We start from the raw sequence: 27,929 nt of genomic DNA, 5'->3' as shown, positions 1-27,929 counted from the left end.
TGGCATTACTGGTCTCATGGAGCCAATACTTCAAAGGTAACTCAAATGCCATCAGCAAACACACAGTCCAAAGTGCCCCTCCACATTCACCAGTCAGGTCACCGCTGTTCCTTTTGATGGTGACTGAATCTTGAATGTAATGCAAGCTCATAGTAGTCATGAATTCTAGCTGCTCCCTAGGCCCGTCTCCCAGCTCTGAGCTCACACTGTGGGCCTGCAGCATGATAGACCCCCCCACAGCAGCCCATTACGTCTTTTCTCTAGTGGCATCCCCACCCCTCCAATGGAAGAGCTGGCAGCAGACAGTAGGGGTGGGATTTTCTACCAGTTCTCTAACCAACCAGGGCTCTGGGTGAAAGGAGAGGCCCATCCCCTGAACAATTAGAGTAGCCCTTCCCGCTGCTGCTGCCACCATGTGGAGTGGGGTTCCACAATAATCATGATACTCTTGAAAAAAGCTTTCATGGTGACTGTGCCGTCCAGTTTGCTGGTGGGTTAGTTGGGGAAAAATACCTACCTCACAGGCTGTGGGGCCTGGCACATACACTTCTGTTAGGCACCCACCCTCACCCTGTGTATCACCAACACTTGATACATTGCGAATAATTCTGGTTGTGTTGGTATAAAAATGGAGATGAACAACGTTCTCACTGTTATTTGCATTATGTTTTTATGGGGGTGATGCTGCCAGAGAGACTCAAAAGGGAATTTAGGAGTAAAAGCAATCCTTTTGGGGCTGGTTTATTGTTGCCCTGAACAAGAGTTATACCTAGGTTTTATTTCCATTCAAGGAATATTACTAACTTATTGGGACACATTGACCAGATCACAACCTCCCTTGTACCTCAAGTTTAGCCATCTGTAAAACAACATAGCACTTAGCTACTTCACAACAGAGCTGTGGGATTCAGTGTTTCCAAGGTGCTTTCAGATTCTCCGGTGAACAGTGTAGTATGCATTAAGAGATCATGGGCAGAAAAACATCAGACTTCTAGACAGAAGATCACCCTCTGCTAAATGCTTGAAGTTCCTACTTTATTATTTACTTTATATACAACATGCCCTCGTCCTTTCTGGGGCCTGGCAGGCCAACGACTCTATGAATTCAACTCTACTACACAACCACTACTACATAAATACAAACCAATTATTATTAGGGCCCTAAGAATTTTGCATTTCTGTGGCTGAGAAATAGGTCACGGAATCCACCCCTTGCTACAAAATTGACTCCAGAATCCAGGCTTTCATTAAAAAAGCCCTCATGTGAAGTTTATGTTTGGTTCACATATTCTAGGTTAACAAATGCAGTGTTATTTTCATTCATCCGCACACAGCCTAAAACAATAACTTAGGGAGGTGTGAACTGCCCTATTCTTCTCAATGGATTGTAAACTCTGAAACCTAAAGACAGGAGTTTCATGTTAGCTATTTCTCTGATGTTCATTTTGGAAGAAACATCTAGGGATACAAAATGACTGTACTTATCTCAAATGTCTCCCATGCTCTCTCAGATGTCAAAAGTCCCCACTATACTCTACACCACTGCTAAAACCTCCAGTTTGCCCCTACTTGACTCTGTCTATGGTGTTGGGGACAACATACACTAAATTGTTTTTATACTAAAATCAATGCAGGACTTTATTATTCTGCTTTCATGTTTGTTTTAAATTAAAAAGCCCTCCATTTTTACATCATGCTTCCACACAATTTCTAGTCTGCTTCACCAAAGTCACAAAATCCAGGAACTTAAAGGCAGAATTTCAGTCCAGCTGGTAGTGAAGTTCATGGTGTCTTGATTATTAATATGGAAAATTATCAACAAAATCAAAAACAAAGCTCAAAAGTTTCTATCAGAAACTCAGGCATTTGCAACTTCATTGTTAAATGCCAAGCTCTGCGCCAACCCCATAGAAAGAACGTCTCTCTCTGGAGTAAATGTAGAACATATAGCAAAGGATGTAAACAGATAATGCAACAGGAGGATATTAATAATTTTAAAAAGTTAAAGCATCCTCAATCCATATTCCTGGGTGAATAAGGAGAGTAAGAGCTATCACTGTGATAAACTGTAAACTAATTGTACTATTTAAGTCTGAAAAGCATTTCAGGATGCAGCATATAGGAAAGATGGTATAGAAAATAAAGTTGTGATATACAGAAAAGAACATAGATACGTAAGAGGGAAAAAATCCTACATATACAGAAAACCATGCTCCTCTGGAGAAAGAAAAAGACCATTTTGCTCCGGCCTTTTTTCCAGCACTCAGGCAAAATAGCAATAGGTGCTATAAATTTGTATCCAAGGATAAAGGAAAGTGGTATTAAATGGAATTAGATGGAAGTTATTTACACTCAGTGTAATTAATCTATGAAATAAAGTTTCAAGAATAGCTCTAGGAGTGACCTGGATGGCGGACAGATCCAGAGGGACTCTCTGACCTTCTATATTAAGACTGCCTATGTTTTATTTTCTAGGATTTTTCAAAGATAAAAGGTTGTAGGACACACAGCATTATACTCACATTACTCTCGAGGCTACAGCAACTTCTGCATTGTGCCCTAGCAATGTATGCCCTCCCCCTGTAGGCTTGAACTGCTTTGGACAGCTGTGGAAAGGGGCGGGGAGGGGGAACTGCATTTGAAACATTTGTGTTTGATTGTGTGCAACCTACCCAGCGCAGCTGGTCTGAGTCAGCTCTGAGAAGATGCTGTGCAGCTGTTTCTCTGGAGCAACACCACTGGGCAAACAACAGCACAGCCAAACATCTCTGTACATCTGCCTGGTCTTTGGAGTTCATTTTGTCCTTACTCTGTCATGTTTAATCACTACATGTTAGTCTTTATCTTACTATATATTCCTGGGTATATGCTAAGAAGGCACAGGGACAGCATACTGCTGTACTGGATTTCTCCTCAATTTTTAAATTGTCAAATCAGAGCCACTGAAACACATTAGGCTTTTCAAAATGTATTATTGGACCTCTGGGCCATTGCTGATTCTATACCCACTCTAAAAACACCAGGGCCAGATCTTCAGCTGGTTTAAATCAACATAGATCCACTGATGTTGAAGAATTTGGCCACCGATCATTGGCGAGCCCATTCTGTTAGAAATTATTTGCACAGAATAAATAACATGGCAGCATGTCAATCTGAAGAGATCCTTGTTAAGTAGCTGGGCTCACACATACCATGGAGATGGGAGTGGTATGAGAACCTGAATAGAATAGACTCATCATCAGAATTACAAAGGCTCATGCATGAAAAAACAAAAACCACAACACAACACAAAAACGAATGCTGAGTCAGCCTGAGCTGATGTTAACTAATGAGACTCTGTTACAAAGCAAATAATCGACACAACATAGCATACACTGTATAGAATAACTAGATTTAATCATGATGTAAAGGGAACAGTCCCCAGTTGCCTAATGTTGGGAGACTAGTACAGTACTTTACAGTGCTAGAACCTCAAGTTCTAAAACACAGTAAACAACCACATTGCCTTTAAATGGGTCAAGTGAAAAAAAGTCTACAGGACTCTTTAAAGGAAATAATGTACTTCAGCAACACAGAGAGGAACATGTCAAGGATTGAGCACCTTAAGATACTGTATAACTATACCATTTCCTTTTATGATGGTGGAAGCATGGGAAAGATTAAGTCCTGCAGATATGTCCAGTTGTACAACACACACAAGCCTATTATACTTTATACCGATATAATCTTCTAAAAAGAAGATGAATTGCATAGCTTTTTTGGGCATTCAGAGCCAAAAGAGAATTGGAGATGAAAAGTTTGACAGACAGGTTATGAACCATGTTTGCTATGAGTGGAATAGTGAGCACCATAGAAGGTGCCTGTTTTTTTCTCTCATAAATGAAAAGGTTAGAGAATAACAACAGATTTGTTTCTCCATTCAAGAGTACCTTGTGATTTTAAGTGAGGTTATTTTTACAATCTTTGTACTTGTATCGATTGTTTTTCTAATTGCTAAAGGACAAAAAAGAAAAAAAAAGAAAGAAAAAGCATTAATAACCAAGATAGTCCTATCAGACTGATAAAAGTTAAGAGGGGTAAAAATACATGAAACACTCTACAATCTACTTTTGATAAGAGTCTAAAAGAAAGTTTGATTATGAGGAAGTTGACTTTGAGAAACATTTTGATTTTGAGGAAATGAGGTAATTTTTATCAGTAGACTGCCCTGTATTACCATCCCTGAGGATACAGTTGCAGTTGATCTGACACACTTTCCACATTTGCTGGCCTTTCTGTTTGCTCCTCAGCAAGTTTACCAGTCATCTTCCAAAGTCTTGATTAAAATCTCAAAAGTGCGTATGTGACTTACGAGCCAAGTTCTCATTTTCAGAGGCACTTAGAGCTTTCATCTCATGGAAAGACAGACAATGCGACGTAGGCACTTAAGAGCCTATGTCACTTTTGACAAATCAAAATTTGAAAAAATGTTACCCCTTGGCTCTACAAGAAAAGTGGAACTACTCTAACTCAATTTTAAATTGATCTACCTAAATGAGTGCAAACTCCTGATACCGATGCACTTAAACCAGTTTAACCCCTTGCCTCAATTTGTTTAGCTTGTGTCAGTAAACTTATGGAGTCTTTCCAGAAACACATCCATCTGTTCACTGATGGGGGACGCTCTCTCTCACAGAGTCATTCATTCTTTACAGCACAAATTTGTTCATTTGAAGAAGGTCTCAGACACCTGCTGTTTGTTTGTATTATTATGTACTTTAGCTATAGTTTTAAAATATTTTCCAGTGACCAAATATATTTTTTAAACAGACAATAGTTTATTTACAATAGCTCAACTCTCTGAGATACAGCAATGCAAGCGAAATGCACCAGACAAGCATATATTTAAGTAGATTATTCCAAATGTTACACACTGGAAGTTTAAAATACTATTATATTAGCTTTAATATTGTGGTGACTAATGTTTCAATAATACATAACTTTGTGGAAACATCCTGATATTCAGTGTGTTTTACACAATTTATCCTGAATTACAGTAACTATGCAATTATAACTTGGTTCATACAAGAGAATAATAAATACTTGAGTGTATATTTTCACGCATGTTTATTTAATGAGTCCTTGCACAACTCAGATGCACACACCTTGATGGTGAGTTATATAAATTTGATAACTAGTTTGCATCTCTGATCTTAGAATAAAATATCCAGATTGTAATTTCTCTTATATAGTCAACATTGTCGAGTGCAGAATATCTGGCATACATTTTCATAAGCTGCAGACTAAACACTGCAAAGCACAAATGTTACATCTTTGTAACCAAACATTTAAAAAATGGAAATATGTAGGATTATTTTAAAGGATGTTTTTAACTTAACTGCTGAGCAGAGTACTGATAACCAGAAACAAAATATATTGCAGAAAGTTTGTGTACTAACATATATACCAGATTTTAGCACAGCATGTGATACGAGACTATTGGCCTATTCCTACTCCCACTGTAGTCAACGATACAGCTTCTAGTACTTCAGTGGGGTAAGAATTACAGTATACCAGATGCTTCAGGAATCACATTTTTTGCTGAGATCAGTAATCGTTTGGGTGATAGACTACTTAAGGTATTTGCAAACTGAAAGTATTTGCTTAAGTTCACCCCACCTTTAACGTTCATCTTTTTCTTATGATTTACAGTAATTAAAAATAAATATTTTGAACACACTAGTCATGATGTGCCTCTACTGTAAGAACCAATCCTATACTGACAGAGGGGATACAAGAAGTCTTCTCCATTTCTAAGTTTCTGGGATTATGATGACACACCGGGTGTATTTATTGCAGTGACCGTCTGCCATCATAAACAAAATAAGTTTTAAGCTTTAAAGCTCCCACATATCACTTAATAGATCATTGGTTACATTACCAGCTGCAACAAACTTATAGCTGACAAAATGTAGCACATAAGTGATCATGAAAGAATATTAAAATACAAATAAATATATTTTAAAAATTAAGTGAGGCAAACACACATACAAGCAGTTAAAAAGATCATGTAGGCCTATACTGTTTAACTCAAATATTGTATGTTAATGATACCACCATAAAACTATTTAGAAGCAACATAAAAATCAATAAGTCAGACTAAATCAATTTCTTATAGAGATCAAACTGTGGCTTGGATAAATGGTGCTCTCTCCTTGTGGTGCTGAAGAACAGATGATAAAGAGGAGTACGGCTGGAGTTTATTTTAGGGATGGGTCATAAAACTCAAATCCAATGCATCTACTTTCAAAATGAAATGGCTCTCTTTTGACCTCTGATTTTGCAAGACAGATAGTGAAGTGCATTGTGTATCAGAGAACAGGAGCAAGCCCTAAGAAGGTACTCAATGAAAACATACTTAGGCCTTAATCCTGTTTCCATTGTAGTCAATGGCAAACTTCTTAATGACTCTAATTCAAATGGAGGAAGAGTAGACCCACTGTATCTCACTTTCTGCCCCTTCCTTCCTAAGTCTACAGAGAGCAAGTGGCAATATTCTTTATCAGTTTGTCCTATTTGTTTTGGCTGCCTCCTTTTTTCATTTCTTTGTTGAACATTCTGTGTCTTATCATTGTCTCTTTCCTTGTGTGAGGAGCTCTCCTGGGACTGGCTCTGAGTGTTTGCCACGCTTCATTAATAAAGAGTGTAACAAGGAAAAGTCTCTGAATTGTCTTGGCTGGTTTCATGCTCACCTCAGCCACAGAATCTGGCTGTAGATGGGTTAGGAAGCTACAAGTTTCATTCCTTTTGTCTAGACGAGCCACTGAGTGCAAAAACCACAGCCTTGTATTTAAAGAACATGAGGCTGTACAAACTTCACAAGTGATGAGTCACTGGATACCGTGCTTCTTAAAATATTGAAATGCAAGAAACAAACTCTATCCAACAGTCCGCAAATGTTGTACAACTTGTCTCTTTTAGTTAGCCTGTTGAAATCATGCATTTATTAAATGTTTAGCAAAATCTCTCTGGTAAACATATGTGGCGGTCTTGCACTGTTCTCTGCACAGGGATGGATTTCATCCTTCGCACATGACAACATTCATCAATACAATCTGAAATTGTCTTGCATGTTCTTATTTATGTTTGTATTTCTGAATTTTGATGCAGCAGTTGTATCAGATATATACAATTCATGAAAAACAGTCCCCTTTCTTACAGAGATAGAAACTATCAAAGAGAGGAAGAGATCAGGAAAATGAATATAACATGATAATGCCTAGACTACTGGTTGAAATAAGTTGGTAATAGACATGCCCTTATGCAATGATGCAGAGATTTGATCCTAGCAGTGGTCTGTTATCCCATTACTATATATACATACACACACACACCCCTTACTCATTTTAATGAGTTACACACTTGCACATATTGTAAATCAAAGGACAGACAAGTCTATTACATACAATCCACAACCTTGTTTTTGTACTGTAGTTAAATAATCATGAACATATTTCAAGTTTTAGATACAACCTATATAACTAGGGTGACAGAAAATGGTGTTCCAACAAGCACTGTAATGGCATATTGCAAAAATCACAAAAAAAACCCAACAAAAACAAACAAACTCCAAAGCAACTAGTTAGGAACAAAGCCATGAGCCAGTTAAAAAGATTCTATAAAGATTTTATGTTGGGTTAGCTACATCTGTTGAAACACGTCTATACAAGAAGGATTGGTCGCTTAAGCACTTTTGCATGTAATATCATTGGGGCATCCCTTTCCCTGTTTCTCTAAAAAGCATCACATGCTTGCATTTCTTATTGTCAAATTTAATTAACAGAGAAAACTTTGCCACAGACATGACAGAATAAGATTATATGAACAGTGCCACAGTCATTGATGCTGTTCAACTAACTAGAGACCAGTTTGCAAAAAAATGTCAAAACCAAAAGCAGTCATATCAATATAACCTGTTATTACAAATATGTTCCAGTCAGTGCTTCAATATAGTTAAAAGTTTTTTAAAAATCCACCTTTATTTTGCTAATAAATAAAAATAAGATTGTAAGCAAAGTGGGTAAGTAATTTAAATGTTTAGTTATATAAATTAGCACAGTGACATTTGTTTGAATAAGTGCACTGAAAACAGATAACGCCTTCCTTTCTTCTGATACCTGAACATTTATTTACTTTTGCTTGAGTTACTGAGTAACATGTGGACCTTCAGGTTCCCTGCATGACCTATAGTCAGCTAATACTAAATGGTCAATAGCTGAACCTCAAGAGAAAGTTTCACGAGATGGACAACTATGCTAACCTGCATACAATACATTTAAAGGTTTTGCAGCATTATTGCATTAGATTAGAGCCTTTGGCTTCAATATTTTTAGTTGTGGGGAACGGGAAGAAGGCAGTATTTTTTACACCAGAACATGGATATGTAATGGATGAAAATTGGTAGGATGACTGACAGGAACCAATTTTTGCCTATGAAAATATAGTTTTTCAGAGTTTGTAAAGAAATAATGATAGGATATATAAGAACAAAAAATACTACCCTAAATTTGGAAGAATCTGTTACATGCTGTACTTTGGCCTTATTGTCACTGAACCTTACAAAGAACACTTAACGGATAAGACATTCTAATCAGGGTTGACAACAGCCAATTAAGTGTCAGAAGAATAATCTGATAAATTTGTCTGTGTGCTATAGGCATTTGCAGATAAGTCTTAACTGTCAATCTGAATGTTAAACATCTTTATTTCCATCTTGCTATTGATGGCCTTATTAAAAAGGAAATGCTATCAGCTCTTTCAAATTGACTTTGGGGATGCTCTCTCCCAAAAAAGGATAGTTCTGAATTTGGAAGAATCTATGGGGACTCTTAAATACAGTAAATTTCTAATCAAACTGAGCAGGTGTATAGCTTAGTGAAGAACTACATAGCTGCTGTCATCTCCATACAGTTTCAGATATTGCAGGTGTCTGGTTTACAGTAGATCTGTCTCTTTAATGGGTGGAAGGATACCTGTGGACATTCTAGTAGGCCATTCTCTGCTTTCAGTGCTCCTTGCTAGTCATACAGAAGATAGCACCTCATTGGTTGGATCAGTCCCCTTCTTGTCTTCACTCTCAATGTCAATCACATGAACCATGCCAGGCTTCAGGATCAAGTCGTCAGTCTCTATCTGGCTCCTGCTATCATCCACCTCCACGTATTTCCCTTTAGACTGATGGGTAGCCTTACTGAAGACATCTTTAAAATGTCGCTTGAACTCAGTATCTGGGCAATATACATACTCATAAAGGGCACCTGCAAGGACTGCTCCTATTATTGGTCCAACCCAATAGACCTACAAGAGAGGGAAGAAACCCCACAGGGGTACATGATGGAAAAGAAAATGTTTCAGAGAAAAGCAGTTTAGTGAAGACTTTAAATGGACACAAAAGCCCCTTGAGTAGAGAGCTTAACCAACCTCTCTTGCTCAGAAGTGGACATGCTCTGAGCAATGAGGCTGTGCCTGTCTAGGTCCTCCTGTGGCCTCTAACACCATAGTATTTGAACATTTCATAAATGCTGATAAATTTGTCCTCACAACACGCTTATGAGATATAAGTGGTATCATCCCAGTTTTGTAGAAGGGAAATCTGAAGCACAGGGAGATTAAGTGGCTTGCTTAAAGTCACATAGGAAGTCTGTGGCAATGGAAAGACTCCCACTGATTTCAGTGGGCTCCATGTGATTATCTCAGAGGGATTGTATGTCCTTCACATGTTCTCAGTCCCTCTCTCCTTTTTCTGGAGAGGAGAATAATATATGTGAAACTCTGACTAGCCATCCTGAGTGGAACCACCATGCAACATAACAACATGGTGCAGAGAGGGCACTGAGTGGTTTTACAGGAATGTTAGGAAGGCATTCCCTCATTTTCTGATGAGACAGGTCAGGATACTATGACAAACACGGGACACAGGGAAAATGCTTCATCTTGAGCAAACATTTCCCTCCCCTTGAGGTCCCCGACCACCTCTGTACAGTATTCCTCAGCCTCCCTATGCTTCACTACAGGCAGATACCCAGCCTCATTGGTCCCCAACTTAAGTTTTGGTCCTGGGGACTACTGGGTAGATGGCATCGGTGGCCTTGGAAACAGTGGCATTGGTGGGCTTTTTGGTGTAGTTGTGCCTACCTATGTATATGCTGGGCATGCTCCCACCCTCCCCACCTCCACCCCAATCGCCTATGTTATTTTTCTCTTTGAGGGGACAGAAGAGATCTGGCTTAAATTTTTGATTTTTCTCAGCATGGCAAAACTTCAAACTCTTTATCAGACAGGCTGGAGATGCTGAAAGCATCTTGGGCCAAGCCAAGCCCAGCAATAAATTCCCTCTGGAGAAAAGGAATTGTCCCTTGCACAGTCATTGATACCTGTGCAAAATGAGGGTCAAATGCCACTATTCTGTGGTGGTAGCATTTGGTATTTGCTTTGCACAGGTGTCAGTGACTGTGCAAGAAAGGCAGTGGAGAGTCAAGCCCCTTATCTGCAAAGTGAAAGCAGTTGTTAGGGAGTTTAGTTGATATATAGTCTGTCATAAGGCCTCCTCTAAATGTCCTTGTGTTTGTTTTTTTGGTCACTTAAAGACATGTTTATATTTGCCTTGCTTGCAAGAGGGCACAAAGAAAATAAAACCCTTTATTAATTAAAAACTTTCTTTTCCTCACCAACACCTCATTGTCTTGTGTATAAATGCAGAAAACAAATCAGAGTGCATAAACAAATATTTCTACTTTTATTTTTAGGACCACATTTTCAAAAGAATCCAAACCTGGTCTCTGAAATTGCAGACAGCTCTGCATACCTGATTTCTGTTCACCCAGAAGAGGCAATTAGACTTCTAATTATCCTATTTGCACACAAATGCATGGTATGCCAATTTGCTTCAACATAATTCCTGTCATAAATATAAAGGGAAGGGTAAAACCCTTTGAAATCCCTCCTGGCCAGGGGAAAGCTCCTCTCACCTGTAAAGGGTTAAGAAGCTAAAGGTAACTTTGCTGGCACCTGACCAAAATGACCAATGAGGAGACAAGATACTTTCAAAAGCTGGGAGGAGGGAGAGAAACAAAGGGTCTGTGTCTGTCTGTAGTCGTCTTGGCCAGGGACAGAACAGGAATGGAGTCTTAGAACTTTTAGTAAGTAATCTAGCTAGGTATGTGTTAGATTATGATTTCTTTAAATGGCTGAGAAAAGAATTGTGCTGAATAGAATAACTATTTCTGTCTGTGTATCTTTTTTGTAACTTAAGGTTTTGCCTAGAGGGGTTCTCTATGTTTTTGAATCTAATTACCCTGTAAGGTATCTACCATCCTGATTTTACAGGGGGGATTTCTTTATTTCTATTTACTTCTATTTTTTATTAAAAGTCTTCTTGTAAAACACTGAATGCTTTTTCATTGTTCTCAGATCCAAGGGTTTGGGTCTGTGGTCACCTATGCAAATAGGTGAGGCTTTTTATCCAACATTTCCCAGGAAAGGGGGGGTGCAAGTGTTGGGAGGATTGTTCATTGTTCTTAAGATCCAAGGGTCTGGGTCTGTAGTCACCTAGGCAAATTGGTGAGGCTTTTTATCCAACATTTCCCAGGAAAGGGGGGGTGCAAGTGTTGGGAGGATTGTTCATTGTTCTTAAGATCCAAGGGTCTGGGTCTGTAGTCACCTAGGCAAATTGGTGAGGCTTTTTACCAAACCTTGTCCAGGAAGTGGGGTGCAAGGTTTTGGGAAGTATTTTGGGGGGAAGGACGCGTCCAAACAGCTCTTCCCCAGTAACCAGTATTAGTTTGGTGGTGGTAGCGGCCAGTCCAAGGATAACGGGGGTAATATTTTGTACCTTGGGGAAGTTTTGACCTAAGCTGGTAAAGATAAGCTTAGGAGGTTTTTCATGCAGGTCCCCACATCTGTACCCTAGAGTTCAGAGTGGGGGAGGAACCGTGACATGGTGGCAGCGGTGGGATTCGAACCCACGCCATCGAAATGACTGGAGCCTAAATCCAGCGCCTTAGACCACTCGGGTTTTACCCTTCCCTTTATATTTATGACAATTCCCAACAGTCCTGCAATACTAGTTAGCCATGTACTGTTACAGGTCTCATCTGCCTTTGCTAAGGGCAGGTGACTCTCTCTTATTTCAGGAGCAGAAGAGATCTTTCAAGCAGCTAGGACAGCAGTTCTGCTTCCCCTGGGCTGTTACTCCAATAAATACTATACATATATTTACACTTTTGGTTGTTGTCTTAAATATAAAGGGAAGGGTAAACACCTTTAAAATCCCTTCTGGCCAGAGGAAAAACCCTTTCAACTGTAAAGGGTTAAGAAGCTAGGATAACCTCTCTGGCACCTGACCAAAATGACGAATTAGGAGACAAGATACTTTCAAAAGCTGGGAGGAGGGAGAAAAACAAAGGGTCTGTGTCTGTCTGTGTGATGCTTTTGTCAGGCACAGAACAGGAATGGAGTCTTAGAACTTAGTAAGTAATCTAGCTAGAGATGCGTTAAATTCTGATTTCTTTAAATGGCTGAGGAAATAAGCTGTGCTGAACGGAATGGATATCCCTGTTTTTGTATCTTTTTATAACTTAAGGTTTTGCCTAGAGGGATTCTCTATGTTTTCAATCTAATTACCCTGTAAGGTATTTACCATCATGATTTAACAGAGGTGATTCTTTTTCCTTCTTTTAAGAAACTGAATGCTTTTTCATTGTTCTTAAGATCCAAGGGTTTGGGTCTGTGGTCACCTATGCAAATTGGTGAGGATTTTTTATCAAACCTTCTCCAGGAAAGGGAGTGTAAGATTTGGGAGGATTTTGGGGGGAAAGACGTTTCCAAATGGACTTGTTCCCAGTAACCGGTGTTAGATGTTTGGTGGTGGCAGCGAAAGTCCAAGGGCAAAAGGTAAAATAGTTTGTACGTTGGGGAAGTTTTAACCTAAGCTGGTAAAAGTAAGCTTAGGAGGTTTTGATGCAGGTCCCCACATCTGTACCCTAGAGTTCAGAGTGGGGAAGAAACCTTGACAGTTCTATATTAGATGTCTTTGGATAATTAATTAATCTTGTGAATTATTACAGTAGTTTTAAAATCTGAATAAACCATTTGGTGGTAATAGTAAATCCACTTCAGTAAGTTGACTAATGGGGGGAAAAGTTACGCGTGTTGTAAGTGTTTGTAGGATCAGAGCCTATGGGCCTGATCCTATTCCAGTTGAAGGCAATGAAAGTTTTGCTATGAACTGCAGGGGAAATAAGATGGGCCCATTGTTTCAAATTAGGAAATATAGATAAACACGACAGGATGTGGCCCTCTTAAAAATAATATTGGAAGTGTCTCTAAAAATGCCTGTCATGACTTTAATGAGGGGAAAGTAAGACATTACCCCCCTTGCCTATCATACGTGAATTTGTTTTTAATAATTATTTTATCCAGAATGCTTTAATAAACTATTGCACCATTAGCACTGCAAAATCTGTTAATCAAAACTGCCTCCCACACATGTACTCTTAGTTGGGCTGATGTTTGCTCATCAAAGCAGGTTTTACTCTCACAAGCCCAGATTCTGATCCCGTTATCTCACATTGGTGAGCAGTTACTCACGTATGCCCACTCATGCCAGATCAAAATGGAGAAGTTCTCACATTGCATATCTGGCCTCCTTTTTTTAGAAGCATTTAGAAAATGGGAAGCCAATGGATTACCTGAGTAGCTACTCCCCAGCTTGACTGAGGGGTTTGCAATCAAGCTCAAAGTATCTTTCTTTCCAATAACAAAAATTATTTTGATCACATTGCATTTTTTGTTTTTAACATATCCGGATTCTCTCTCCATGCTTGCAGTCTCCTCAAAAACCTAACCTCCAAATACACAATAGGCAATTATAATTCATCCCACGCAGGACAGACAGAGTACAACTTTAAGACCTGTACTTTAGGCAAAGAACAGATAAATATGGTAAAGCTTGTGGCAGGTCAGTGGCCCATCTTTCTCAGTGATTGTCTCTATAGAACATTATGAAGAATAAGAAGAGCAAACGAAGAAAAAATATAATTTGGTAGCTGGTCATTGCTACTATAAATGAAGGATAAAAGCGGTTACCCAGTGGTTTTCCCATTTCCCCATGATAACTGCAGGTCCAAATGATCGAGCAGGGTTCATACTGGCACCAGTGTAGTTGATCTACAGTAAAAATAAAATGTTAACTATTGCTATGATTAGAACATTCTTATTCAACCATTTACTGTCGCCATTTGCTGGAATGCAGTACTGTCACACAAACCACTTCAAGCCAACTCTGATTTTGTATTCCTACCAGCTACAGTGGTATCAGACTGTGTTATCATTCTCCAGATCACCCTTCTAGTGACAGAATTAACATATACATAGACAGATAAAAACCTGATCCAATACCCTATCAATAGAATGCAAAGCCCATTGAGGTCAATGGGCTTTGCAAGGGATCCCCAACAGGCTATTAAAGAATTACAGCTCTAAAGGCTCCTGGAGCTCCCATCTAGTTCAGGAGTAGGGACAGTGGAAGACGGGCTCTATTATTTAAGCAGAAGTCATTAACTTACAGCAAATAAATGTCCAATTGCAACAGAAAATCCAATTGCTAAAGCCACTGAACCAGTGACATCGCTTCGTTTTGAATCACAGCTGGCAAAAATAGTAAAAACCAGCTGGAATGTAATTATCAACTCCACCAGAAGTCCATGGCCAGCGGAAAGATCTCCATGTACCTGGAAAAAGAAACAACCACCGAAGATGAAGCAAAGGTGAGTTTGCAGTTCAAAAAGCTACTACAAATATTAATTGTTTTATGACTGAAAATGTTGAATCATGCACAGTGATGAAATGGCACTGTACTTTGGAAAGGTATGGATTCATTTTTTACCTCCCCCCCTTTTTTTTTTTGACAGCCATGGAAAATTACTGATGGACTGACAAAGTTCTTACTGGATTTTAATGTAGCACTTCAAAGCTAGACTGCATTTATTATATCTTGAATTTGCAAATGCTGCAGTTAAACTTGCACAACTTTTTTTCCTTGAGAGCACTGTAATTTACGATTCAATTATAAATTAATTAATTAGCCCTGACTTAATTAATTGAAATTTCAATTAAAAATTAAGCAGCGTGTGGCTCAAGTGCATTTTTAATAAGTCCTGCAACAGGGCTAACTGATGGCATTCCTTATTAGCTTAGAACAAAGTGGAAATCTGAGGCACAATCTATTTCAGAAGTGTGTCATTTTAAATTGATGTTTTTTTCAATCACCATCATACTGGCATAGAATTAATTTCAGAATTCTTCTTGAAATTGTATTTCATGCATATATATTTAAACTGTGAATGTAGATTAGCATTACCTGCTGTTACCAGATTTTGGGGAATTCTAGAAGAGAAATATTCTGTAAAAGAATAGCTGTAAATATTGCTTAGCATAAACCCATTCTAATGAGAGATCTAAGCCACATATAGGAGCTGTAAATAAACCAGCAATGCACTTAAACCATCACTTCTACTTTCTGGGTTTAAATCTGACACTAAAAAGTTATTCTACTTTAAGAGTAGGAGCAAAAGTTGTTACCGTAGTAACTCCCAAGCCTCCCACCAAACTTGGGGGTGTGACAAGGTAGAGAATTCCTGCCCCCACTATTGCACCCAGGCATTGGGCAACAATATAGAAGACAGACTTGGCAAGGCTGATCTTCCTAGTGCAGACCATAGCAACAGTCACAGCAGGGTTAATATGGCCACCACTGATGTGTCCAAAGCACTGCACCATGGTTGCAATGCTCAGTCCAAAGCAGAGAGCGATAAGGACCATGTCTACAGGCAGAGGCTTTTCAGATCCACCCCAGTTGATTGTAGAGCCAAGGCTGAGGAGGACAAAAATTAGCATGGCCAAAAATTCTGCTGAAACAGCTTTCCAGAAAGGCTGAGTCCAGACGCCTTTAAATGCCACCATGATGGTCTCACACTTACACAGACGTCCACACTTACTGAAAAAGAAAACAAATCTGCATCAGAATTCACCAAGTCAGCCTTAGATCTTGCTGCAGAGGGTTATTATATGGCTGACCTTCTGGGGATGGCAGCAACACTGGGCACTCTATGGTGGGGCTAATAATAAAGATGTGCCTTGTGAGAGAGAGTGACCTCCTAAACAAACCTTACTCGTGCTCAGGAAGTCCTGTTCTTAGTATACTGCAGTCTAAAGGACGCAGGGCAACTAGTCATCATGTTTGAGAAGGAAAGTCTCTCTGAATAGATGGGGTTTCAGGTAAAGAAGCCTATAGTTTTTTTTAAAACTAAGTAGGTTTGTCCTTCTAGTTGCATCAAAGTCTGCATTGAACTTGCACACAGCCGATGAAGTGAGCTGTAGCCCATGAAAGCTTATGCTCCAATAAATGGGTTGGTCTCTAAAAGGTGCCACAAGTCCTCCTTTTCTTTTTGTGGATACAGGCTAACACGGCTGCTCTTCTGAATCCTGCATTGACCTTGCATACTGTAAAACCCCATTAACTTCAGTGGCCCCTTTGTCCCTTGTGTGTGTTCGATGGAGAACTTCCCTTTCTGTGCAAATTTGTACTTTACCAGCACATATACAATATTTTAATAAAAGGCCAAGAGCCCAATCAAAATCCTAATTTCCCAAACTGCAACATTGGTGTTGCAGTTTTGGAAGTTGCCCTAGAAGCATTTATAAGAGAGCCTCTTTTTGAAATATTACTTTGTGTCAATAAGAAACAGTTTCTTCAGGCTGGACATTTGGTAAAATGAATACAACCAGGAAAATACAAGAAATCCTAAATCTTGTCCCCTGAATCAAACATTCAATTTCCTTTGGGCTATGTTTGTAGGGTGAGGAGCGAGATGTAGTAATATTTATTGGATAAGTATTGTGGAGAGCTGTGGGTGGGAGGAGAAAGAAGTACCTTGGTTTCATTTGTGCACCAGCACCGATATTTACTAGGTAGGCTACGCTGCCTTCATCATGAGTTACATTTTTGTTCGCTGCCCAGAGACCTATGAAAGTGGGTTACTGAAGAAGAGTTATTTGTAGTATTAATAAATTGAGAATAAACCAAAAAGGTAGCATTTTATGAGTTTCCAAGGAATGCAAACAAGATTTTCTTTCTTTTTTTAATTTAAACAAAGGAAAATAACTTCTACAACTCAGAGCAGAATTTCAAGTGGAAGGATGGAGGAATGTAATAACCGGTTACCTAAGGTAATTGAGCCATAGTACATACCCAACAACACTTCCACGTGAAAGAATGCATTATGTATCTTCATAAGCACCAGAGGCACACATGACCATGAATTTCTCAGCAGCGCAGTTTTGATGCTCTCAGAGGAGGTGTGGCAGGGCCCACCCACTTCACGTGAGCACCCGTACTGGCTGAGTGTGTGTCTACACCTGTACTCCCTCTGCATTGCTCTGCTTGCGGTGACCCCTACTGGCAGTTAAACGTCTTAGGCAGATTTCAGTGACTCAGCCCTCTGTTGTTGTGAAACAACAAACAGATCCCTTCTGGAGTACAAGTCCAACAGGGCCAATCAAGTACCCACAGTTGGTCTGTTCCTGCGGCCCTCCCTGGGCTCAGTCTTAAATTGTCCTTGCTCTGGTATGGAGCAGTACCCTCAGGGCTTCCTCCTTGGAGATTTTTCACCTATTGTCTCAGCTGGGTCACTCGTTACAGTTCAGTCCCCTTTGGGGTGTGTATGTTGTATCAGAAGTCCCACAAATACTGCCCCTCTTTCTAGGCCTTCAGCCCCCTCTTCAGGGAATTGGCCACTCCACCTGGGGCCTGGGTGTGTGGGGCGGGGGGGGGGGGCGGAATGGACCCAGGCATGCCCACTACTCCAAGTCCCAACCCAGGGACCTTATAAGTAGCAGCCACCTTCTGCTTCCCTTTAACTATTTAGTGCTGCATTTCCCTGGGACAACCCCCCATAGAAGCAATGAAGAGATAAAGCAAAACTGGAACCTTAAACCCCTTTAAAATGTTGGATACCTAGATATGAACCAGCACCTAGAGTTTTGGTTTCAGTCAGGGCCTGAACAAGAATGGGACAAAATTTTTCTTTTTTTGACTCAGACGAGATTGTTTTCACAAGATTTCAACCACAGTGTGACAAATTCACCTCTTGAGCACCTCCGTGGGGCTGGATGCAGTATTGCAGTCCTTCTCTCACCCCAGGTTCTTCCTGCAGACTGACTTTTGTGGGTGTTCAGTGGCTTGGCCCTCTGTCCAAGTCACAAAGTCTGAGTGAACCCCTCCCAGGGTATTAAAGAGCCCAATAAATAAACAATCTCTTTGCCCTCGGTAGGGTCTTCCGCAGCGGCTCTGGGTCCTTTAAGTTCAGCCCCTTGTTCAGGCTCCCAAACAAACTCCATCTCCTTCTTGGGGTTTATGCCATGTTACCTGTGGGGGAATGCAGGCCTGCCCGCTACTCTGGGTTCCAACCCAGCTCAGGGACCCTACACACTAGCAACCACACACTGCTTGAGTCAATCAGTTGCTGCTTCTTCCCTAGGCCTCTTCCCACCAGGCATTTTAATTTCACCCTTATCCCAGAGTTAAGGTTCTTAGGTACTCTCTCTCCGTGCAAACCCAGCTCTGCAAAATACTGCCAGGCAATCTTTGGCTATCCCACAAACTCCTGTGGCCAGAGAGTAGCACCCTTCCTTTCCCCTCTGCTCCCAGCGAGAAACTGAACTGCTAAGGCCCTTGCAGTTCCTTTTATCTGGGCCACTAGGGCCTGATTGGCTGTTTCAGACCCCTCTAGCCCTTGGAGTACCTGGTCCCTGTGGTTTCCAAAACAGCTGTTCTGAAGACTCCTCTCTAGGTAAACTTGGAGGACCCATATTCGCTGCTGTTCTCCTCTCCGCTCTCTATTTCTTGGGCTGGGGTATAGTAGTACCACGGGGCTCCCAGCCAGGCGGAATATACCTAGTCACACTAAGACAACTAAGACATGCAACAACAGCTAACCCTGCAACATTTCTATCATTCAAAATGGCCAAACGTTCACAAAAACAGCTTGTGAAATTGACACTGAATTTGAACCCTAAACCAGATTGTCACTTAAACCCACCCTCTACCGCTGGCCTAACTCTAACACAGATCCAACCAAATACTACCTCCCTGGCAACAGCGTAGTCTAGTGCATTGTGCATGGGACAGGGAGACAGGAACTCCTAATCTTCACCTTGGATTTACTCTCACGTCATTGTGCGATGCTGGCCAAATCACAACCACTCTGTGTTTAATTTTCCTCCTCTGTAAAATTAGAATAAAAATATGTTCCTGCCTGACAGAGGACACTATGGCCTGTCCTATATGCTGGTGGAATGTAAGGGGGCCTGAAGTGCCTCCTTATTCCCTTGCACCAGTGTGTTGTACTGTTGCTTCCAGCATGCAGGGGCAGCAGGCTCTTCATTTCCCCACCCTTGCACAAGTAAGCAGAAAGGGGCAGAGCCTTGGCAAATGTACCTGTTGGCATAGCTACACTAGCACATCAGAGAGCATATGATGTGTCAGGTTTGATGACACAATGACACAAATGACACAAACAGATGACACAAACATTGGGGGAGTGGTAAATAATGAAGAGGACAGGTCACTTGGTAAACTGGACTCAAGCAAACAGTATGCATTTTAATATGGCTAAGTGTAAATACATACATCTAGGAACAAAGACAATAGACCATACTTACAAGATAGGGGACTTTATCCTGGGAAGTAGTGACTGAAAACGATTTTGTGGTCGTGGTGGATAATGAGCTGAACGTGAGCTTCCAGTGTGATGCTATGGCCAAAAGGCCTAATGTAACCCTTGGACGCATAAACAGAGGAATCCTGAGTAGGAGTAGAGAGGTTATTTTACCTCTATATTTGGCACTGGTGTAATTGCAGTAGGAATACTGTGCCCAGTTCTTACTCCTGGGGGAAATTTGTGCCACTACGCCTGCGCAGAGTTCATGTCCTCCACAGATTTCTTTGCTTCCCTGCAGAAAAAATGACTCTCTGACAGGGAAACAAAGGGAAGCCACAAGAGCGGCCATGCGCCACTCCCCAGCAGCGTGGGTGCATTGTTTTGGGAGCCCGGAGCAGCCAGTGGAGTGGTAATCACTGGGGATGGGGGGCGGGCTAGGGACGTCCTGGTCAGTGGCTCCTACCCTGTGCCAGGCTCAGCTAGTAATCCTGGCTGGGCTGGGGATGACAGGACTTCCTCTGCCTCTCCAAGAAACAGCCAGGGCTGGGTCAGACCCACCCCCAGAAATCTTTCTAGCTGCAGGAAGCGCTGCACTCCCTCCCCCGCTGCTTCTTGCCCCCATTGCTCCTCAGCTGTGGGGGGGAGGGGTCGCTGTACAGGAAGCTGCTCCCCCATCTGCCCAACCCCCGTGCATCCAGATTCACCTCATACCCAACCTCATGCCCTGCACCCAGAACCGCCCCCCCCACTGACTCCCTTGAACCCAAACCCATACCCCAACAAGCCTCTCTTTGCAGCTGGAGCCCCCTGAACCCAGACCCCTCCGCCGAGCACAACCTCCCTGCATCTGGACCCCACCCCTGCACCCAGACTGCCCCTTGCACTCGAACCTGCACCAGAACAAGCTCCACCCACCTGCACCTGGACCACCCTGACTAGTCCCCTGCATAGGGTGACCAGATGTCCCAATTTTATAGGGACAGTCCTGATTTTGGGGGCTTTTTCTTATATAGGCACCTATTACCTCCCACCCCGTCCCGATTTTTTAAATTTGCTATCTGGTCACCCTACCCCTGCACCCAGACTTCCACCCCACTGAATCCCACCAAGCCAGCACCTGGACCTGCACCCCACAAAGCCAGCACCTGAACTCCCCCGCTGAGCCTTCACACCCATACCTCCCTGTTGAGCCCCAACCACCTTCACCTGGACCCCCCAGCAGAGTCCCATTTTGTCTGCATCCAGAATCCCCACCCCCAATAAGCCCCTGTTCATCCAGATCTCCCTTGCACCCGGACGCCCCACCACCCTGCCCACACCCAGATTGCCCCACACAGAACCCTATCACCCACACCTGGATCTCCCTACACTAAGTCCCTCCATACTTGGATCCTGCTGGGTTGAGCCTGTCTGCCTACATCTAGTGTGCTTGGCACGGAGGGGCAGGGCCCTGGGGTGTTTCTGGGACAGTCCTGGTCTTGCACTATGTCAGGGTCGGGTGCAACTTTACCGCCGAGTCCATGTCTGGGGGAGAGGAGGCACAGGGTGATCTCCTACCTCTGTGCAGTCAGTGGTCTGTGTTCCCCACTGCCATGCTGGAGCCTCCACACTTATTTATTGACAAATAAAATTTGCAGAATTTTAAAATATTGTGTGCAGAATTTTAATATTTTTGGCACAGAATTCCCTCAGGAGTAACTTCTGGTGTCCACAATTCAAGAAGGATGTTGATAAATTAGAGAGAGTTCAGAGACAAGCCATGAGAATGATGAAAGAACACACCTTATACAGACAGACTCAAGGAGTTTGATCTATCTAGCTTAACAACGAGAAGGATAAAGGGTGACTTGATTACAGTCTATAAGTGTCTACATAGGGAACAAATATTTAATTATGGGCTCTTCATTCTAGCAGACCAAGATATAAAACAATCCAATGGCTGGAAATTGAAACTAAAATTAGGATTGGAAATAAGGAACACATTTTTAACTGTGAGAGTAATTAACTAGTGGAACAATTTACCAAGCGCGTGGTGGATTCTTCATCACTAACAATTTTAAAATCAAGATTAGGTGTTTTTCTAAAAGATCTGCTCTAGGAATTCTTTTGGGGAAGTTCTATGGCCTGTGTTATATGGGAAGTCAGACTAGATAATCACACTGGTCCCTTCTGGCCTTGAAATCTATAAATCTAGGAATCAACCTGGTGCAGTTTACTCCCTCCCGGGAGCAGCAGAGAGACCAGAAGGGAGACTAATTTGGGGAGTCACAGGGCACGTCTGCACTACAAAATTAAGTGCACCTATGTTAGGTCAATTTACAGCCACCACAGTAATTACTGCGGTTTTTCATGTTTACACTGTCGATGGTGCTCTTGCTCACTTTCAGCACTTCCTCTGAGTTAAGAGGAGCAGTATGGGGGTGGGAGGCTGACAGTCTGGGCTTTCAGCTTCCTGCAGAGCTCTCCATCTAGAGCCCAACTGCCCCATGGGCTCCTGTCTCCCCGCTCTCTGCTGGGAGCCAAGCAGCAGCCCAGGCTCTGAGCATGGAGTCCCCGCAGGGAGTCTAGGCAGTTGCCAAGCTCCTGTCAGAGAGTGGGGAGCCCAGGTGGCAGCTGGGCTCCTAGTGATGAATGGGGCGACGGGAGCCCAGGCTCCAGCAGTTAGCTCTGTGGCAGGTGGGTAGCTGAGAGCCTGGGCGGTAGCCGGGCTTACAGCTGGAGCCCTCCACCTACTCCGGGGTGACAGCACCAGCTGTGAGCTGGGCACAAGGTTCTCAGGAGGGAACCTACCTGCCTTTCTAGTCAATTTTAGGGCTCCAGTCAGGAGCTGTGAATTTGACAAGAATGACAGCCAACACTGTAATGCACTGTCTACACAGACACTGCATCATCCTAACTGCACCAACATAAGCCCTGTGCCTCTCGTGGAGGTGGAGTTATTATGTCGGTGTAGTAGGGCACTTACATCGGCTGGAGTAGACACTGACATAATCAGATGGACGTAAGTTGCCTTACCTTGACCTAACTCTGTAGTGTAGACCAGGCCACAGTCTCTCCTAGGCTGCTCCAGGGTCAGTGCAACAACAGGTTGCTCCTTACAAAGGGCAGATTGCAAACTGGCAATCCAGGTCAGAGTGTGAAGGTCTTGAAAATGTAAAGTGCTATTTAAGAGCCAAGTATTATATTAAGGCATTACACAAATGAATAGTCAGGCTCTGTTTATCAAGAGAAGGTGAATTTCCATCCTGTTAAGCTTCGTGGAAAAACACAGTAGCCCTGTATTGTTTCATCTATATTTTTACAAGTATTATCTTAAGTGTTTGCTTTGTTTACGCACATGTAACCCGCTAATGAGTGTGTTACTGGTCCCCCTCTGTGCTGATCCATAGAGGATATGAATTGTTACAGCCCTTAGTTACAGAGCTGTAACTCTTTTCTCATGCTGGAGCTGCTCATGCTTTTTGCTCTGGAGGACCTGGGTGCCTCAGCAAGCATGACGGCCATCACACACCTCTCTTTCTTAACATCCTATGGGCATGGATGTGCCAGTGTAGCTATGACACTGAAATGTGAACTGTGTTTGATACGAAGATTGGCATTATGGCCTAAAGGGTAGTGCAGTGGACTGGGAGTCAAGAGACATCAGTTCTATTTCTTACTCTGCCACTGATCTGCTGTGTGACCATGGGCAAGTCATTTCACTTTCATGCCTCAGTTTTCCCTCATGTCCTTTGCCTGCCTTGTCTATTTACAGTGTTAGCTCTTTGGGGCATGGACTGTCTCTTACTATATACATACCTAGTGAAACAGGACCCCAACCTGAATTACGGTCTCTAAGCATTACTATAAGCAATACCACTAATAAAGACAGCACTAAGAAAGTTCACTTAAATTTTAAAAATTCATCCATTTCTAACTAAAATTATGTCAGTGATTAAAAGTGAGCAGAGCAAACAAAGTGAAGGATTACTACAAACAACACTCCACGTGTCACTTGTTTCAATGTTTTGTGAATCTCACAAATATTTTAACAGTCACCTCTGTAGCAAGCTGGAGCACTCTCAGCCCTCTATGGCACAGCTGCCTGCAGTTCAACAGACATTACTCACTTGGATGTCTAAGAAGAGCTTTGGATGGCTCAAAAGCTTGTCTCTCTCGCCACAGAAGCTGGGCCAACAAAAGATATTACCTCATCCACCTTATCTTTTTAATATCCTGGGCCGGAAACATCTACAACTACCCTGCATACAATTTGTGTGACAGTCAGCTGTTGTAGCAAGGCAAGCACATGGTGTCCTAGGTTTTTCTCACCAATTTTGTTTTGGTTTCAAAATGTAACTCAACCCAATTTTGCAAGAAACACACGTGTACTGTAGTTCTTCAGGAGAAAATAACCTATAACTTATGAGCCAAACCAAACCTATGGCTTGGTTGGATGGAAACATCCAGTGCGGTGCTTCTCAATCTTTTCTAGGCAGTGACTAGAGTTGCCAGGCATCTGGTTTTCGACGGGAACGCTGGGTGTCTCCTCTTCCACCCCAAACCCCTCATCCCGAGCCCCAGCCGGAGCCCTCATCCCCCCTACTCCCCAACCCTCTGCCCCAGCCCAGAGCCCTCTGCTGCACCCCAAACCTCTCTCGTCTCATCTCTGGCCCCATCCCAGAGCCTGCACCCCCCAGTCCAGAGCCCACACCCCCTGCCGCACCCCAACCCCGTCCCAGCCCAGTGAAACTGAGTGAAGGTGGGGAAGCGTGAGTGACTGGGGGGGAGGGGGAAAATGGAGTGGGCAGGGCCTCGGAGAAGGCACAGGGCAGAGGTGTTCCCTTTTGTGTGATTAGAAAGTTGGCAGCCCTAACAGTGACCCCATATTACAAGCGAAAAACAGTTTCAGTTGCACCTTTCAGTCAGAGACTAACAAATTTATTTGAGCATAATCTTTCGTGAGCTACAGCTCACTTCATCGGATGCATCCCAAAGCTTATGCTCGAATAAATTGGTTAGTCTCTAAGGTGCCACAGGTACTCCTTTTCTTTTTGCGGATACAGACTAACACGGCTGTTACTCTGAAAAGTATCAGGGGATAGTTATGCATCTGAAGAAGCGGTGTTTAACCCACGAAAGCTTATGCCTAGCTAAATCGGTTAGTCTTTAAGGTGCCACCAGACTCCTTGTTGTTTTTACAGACAAAAAAAGGTATTTTTAGGACCCTGTCCAAACAGGCGAAAGGCAATGCATCGCCTCTGACCTTTTCGTGACCACTCTGCAGCCCCGTGTGGTTTAATGTTTCCCCTTCAGCACACAGACAAAACACCCACCCCTCTACCAGACAGGGACGGGCTAGCCCAGTTACTAGGGCAGCTTCATCCCACTGCAACCAAAGACTTTCTTGGCCGAGATCATGCAACAAATATCCCTCCCCGCCCCTGCCTTGCTCTGGAAGCCAACCACCGGCTGCCCAGGGAGCGGAAAACAAAACCCACCAAGAGCGCAACTCACAAGCGAGCGGGAAGGCCGGTGCAGCAGCCCCGGGCCAGCGGGGACGGTCGGGGAAGGTGTTAAAGGCGCCGCTCACGTGTTGCGCTTCGGAGAGCGGGGAGGGGGAGGAGGTGGGGCTGGGGCTGCTGCGAAGAAAGCCGGGAGCGGGGCTCCTGGGCGCAGGACACTGGGGAGGGCAGACGAAGCAGCACCCCCCCCCCCGCGCCCCCGGAGCCGCAGCTGCCTTGGCGTCACACAGGCAACAGGCGCGCCGAGCCATTTAACCCTCTCGGCGCTGCGGCCCCCGGCCTGCGCTCCCCGCTCTGCCCCCTCGGCGCTCCGTGCGGGGCGGCCGATTGGCCCTTGGCTGCAACTCGCGCCCGCAGCGCTGGACGGGGCCCAGCCCGGCCCCAGAACAAAGCGGGGTTTGTTGCTCTGAACGGCTTGTGCCGGCTCCTGCTAATTTCTTTCAAGTCGCGCTGGACAGCCAGCTCTTGCCGAGCCAAGTTGGAAAGCAGGGAAACCCCTGGGTGAGTGCTCGCTTGGGTTTGGGGTCGGGCTGGGAGGTGCTGAGTGCATTGGCTCGGGAGAAGATCTGTATTTCCCCCACCTTTCCCCTCTTCACACGGCCTTCGTTGCTCTAAAAGGGGCAGGAAAAATACAGTCAGAATACTCTCTAATAAATACAGCTGATTACAAAAGATCAGGAACAAACCCCCTCCCCTCCCCACACCACCTATGCCTGTCCGGGCTACCTTTGCAATTTCTAAACATCTCAAGTCCACCGAACAAACTCAGGCTTAGCTCCCTAGTAAGAACAAGACGCTTACCCCCAGCTTCTTGCTGCTGGTCTGCCACTCATTCCTTCCCTGGGTGGTGTGCAGTGAAGACAGAGGTCTAAGAGCCAGGCGCACAGCGCTGAGCGCACTGGGAGTCAGATTACTGCTACTTGTCTGATTGGGTTTTTGGAGTGGAGGGGTGGAAAGATTTTGAACCATGTGGCAAGTCACTAAGTTATATTTGAACTCTAAATAATTTCCCCTTACCTGATCATCCTTCTAGACACTATTTAGAACCTGCCATCGTTGTTAATGATGGAAATATTTATATAATGCATCTGGTTTGCTGCGTCTTATAAATGAGAGTGAGAAACAAACAGCAGCAGAAACTACACCTTCCATGGCAGCAGAGGCTTTACAATAATTGGAATGAAGAAAAAATGGGAAACAAAATTATGCATTTGTTAGGTGGTAACTGGTACTGTCAGAGTATAGGGCTTTCGTATCATTTACTCCTATACAGTTGATGTCTTCTACTTTGTGATTTGCAATCTAAATTTTATTCTGCAGCTGACTACCAGGCAATATTATTGTTATAAAATAACTCTAGGTACATTATCAGAACTAGAATGACTGCAAAATGTGGACCCCAGCAAACACCTCTTCAGGTTGCTGAGTTCACTGAAGTTTGGCCCATGGTGGAATCTCAATGAAGATGAAAAAAAATGGTAAAACTTGTGAAGTCAGACCACTGAGCTACTGAGAAATTCAAACTGTTCCCACTTTGCGAAAGAGCCATTGGAAACCAGAGAAAAAGCCTTTAGGTAACACTAAGCACCAGGTCGCAGTAGTGTTATTCTGCACAAGATTATTTTTGGAAGGGGCTTAGTGTGTGTGTGTCTATATAAACAGACTTCAGAGGGTGGGGGGAATGGATCAAAGCACCAAGAGAGTACTTTCGAGTGGCTTTTGGCCCTTGAGTGCATTATATATAGAATTTGCATGTTTATATTCTAAAGGAGAGCTTTTTAAATATGAAATTGTATGGTTTTAAAAGCATGTTAAAAATGACATGCATACAGGAAATACATATATTTATTATCAAAGCTGTAATAAGCTTCAAAATTCATTATGTGGTTGCCAGCATGTTCCAGGCTGATTCCAGTGTTTTGGGAAGTCTTTCTGACCAGTAGAGAGCTGAAGAGGCATTTGGGAAGGTGCAGAAGCACGGATGGAGCCCTACCATCACCAGTTTGGACCACCTTATCTTCTGCTTGGAGATTTTGGGTCTGTAAAGGAGTGGCACCTACCTCTCACGAGCACTCCCTTATCAAGTGTGTGTGTGTGTGTCCCTGCAGTTTTTTTTTCTGTTCATGGTGCCACTTGTGCTTGTCACGTGAGTCTTCGGTGACTCAGCCCTCCAGGTGATTCGCACATGCACAGAGTGCGAATTAGCCAGAGGGCCGAGTCACCAAAGACTTACCTGACAAGCACAAGGAGCACCATGAGCAGAAAAAAACTGCAGGTACAAACAGACCCCTTCCGGGGTACACAGTCTACAGTGTCCCCAATGTTCTGCAGCCCTCCCTGGGCTCAGTCTTCTAAAACAGTCCTACAAGCCCCATTGCGGTATCCTTGCTTGCTCTGGCTAGGTCACAAGGTTCCTCCCTACTCTGGAATTGAATAGCGCCCCAAGGTCTTCTTCCCTGGGGACTCCTTGCCTCTACTTGAGTCCTCAGTGACCCCAGCCTTCCTGCTGAGCCACCCCTCTTGGACTCAGTTAGCTGACCACAGCTCCTTGCTGAGTCAGTCCAAGTACAGCCCCCTTCCCTGAAGTGCCACAGTTCTAATTCCCTTCCTTAGGGCATAGTCACTTCCTACAGTGGCTGGTGTTGGGGGGATGGGACCCAGTCCCACC

The 27,929-nt window shown here is 43.1% G+C and overlaps 1 protein-coding gene and 2 long non-coding RNA genes across 10 annotated transcripts in view; 1 reads left to right on the top strand and 2 right to left on the bottom strand.

The window, feature by feature from the left end:
- Positions 1–2,609, bottom strand: part of LOC311517129 — a 72,895-nt gene extending 70,286 nt beyond the window's left edge. For both annotated transcript variants that reach the window (XR_014710603.1, XR_014710604.1), the window contains exon 1: positions 2,523–2,609. This is a non-coding gene — a long non-coding RNA (uncharacterized lncRNA). The remainder of the gene's footprint in view (positions 1–2,522) is intronic.
- Positions 2,610–4,836: 2,227 nt separating this feature from the next.
- Positions 4,837–26,146, bottom strand: AQP4 (aquaporin 4). Of its 7 annotated transcripts, none has more exons than XM_084620741.1 (5): positions 26,063–26,146; positions 15,619–16,033; positions 14,604–14,768; positions 14,125–14,205; positions 4,837–9,336 (listed from the first exon to the last, which is right to left on the bottom strand). In XM_084620741.1, exons 1-5 carry the CDS (start codon positions 26,092–26,094, stop codon positions 9,061–9,063), a joined length of 969 nt encoding a protein of 322 aa, XP_084476867.1. In that variant the 5' UTR covers positions 26,095–26,146; the 3' UTR covers positions 4,837–9,060. The 7 variants fall into 7 exon arrangements, with proteins under 7 accessions (XP_084476867.1, XP_084476871.1, XP_084476866.1 ...); XM_084620745.1 differs by lacking the exon at positions 15,619–16,033 and adding an exon at positions 19,759–19,900 and having other exon boundaries at positions 26,063–26,109; XM_084620740.1 differs by lacking the exon at positions 26,063–26,146 and adding an exon at positions 25,238–25,541.
- Positions 25,686–27,929, top strand: part of LOC311516556 — a 32,101-nt gene continuing 29,857 nt past the window's right edge. The window contains exon 1 of the long non-coding RNA XR_014710444.1: positions 25,686–25,762. This is a non-coding gene — a long non-coding RNA (uncharacterized lncRNA). The remainder of the gene's footprint in view (positions 25,763–27,929) is intronic.

This window comes from Lepidochelys olivacea (assembly GCF_965140295.1).
Source record: "Lepidochelys olivacea isolate rLepOli2 genome assembly, chromosome: 2".
NCBI lineage: Eukaryota > Metazoa > Chordata > Testudines > Cheloniidae > Lepidochelys > Lepidochelys olivacea.
Note: the sequence above shows the minus strand (reverse complement) of the source record. Positions and strands in the feature narration are given on the sequence as shown.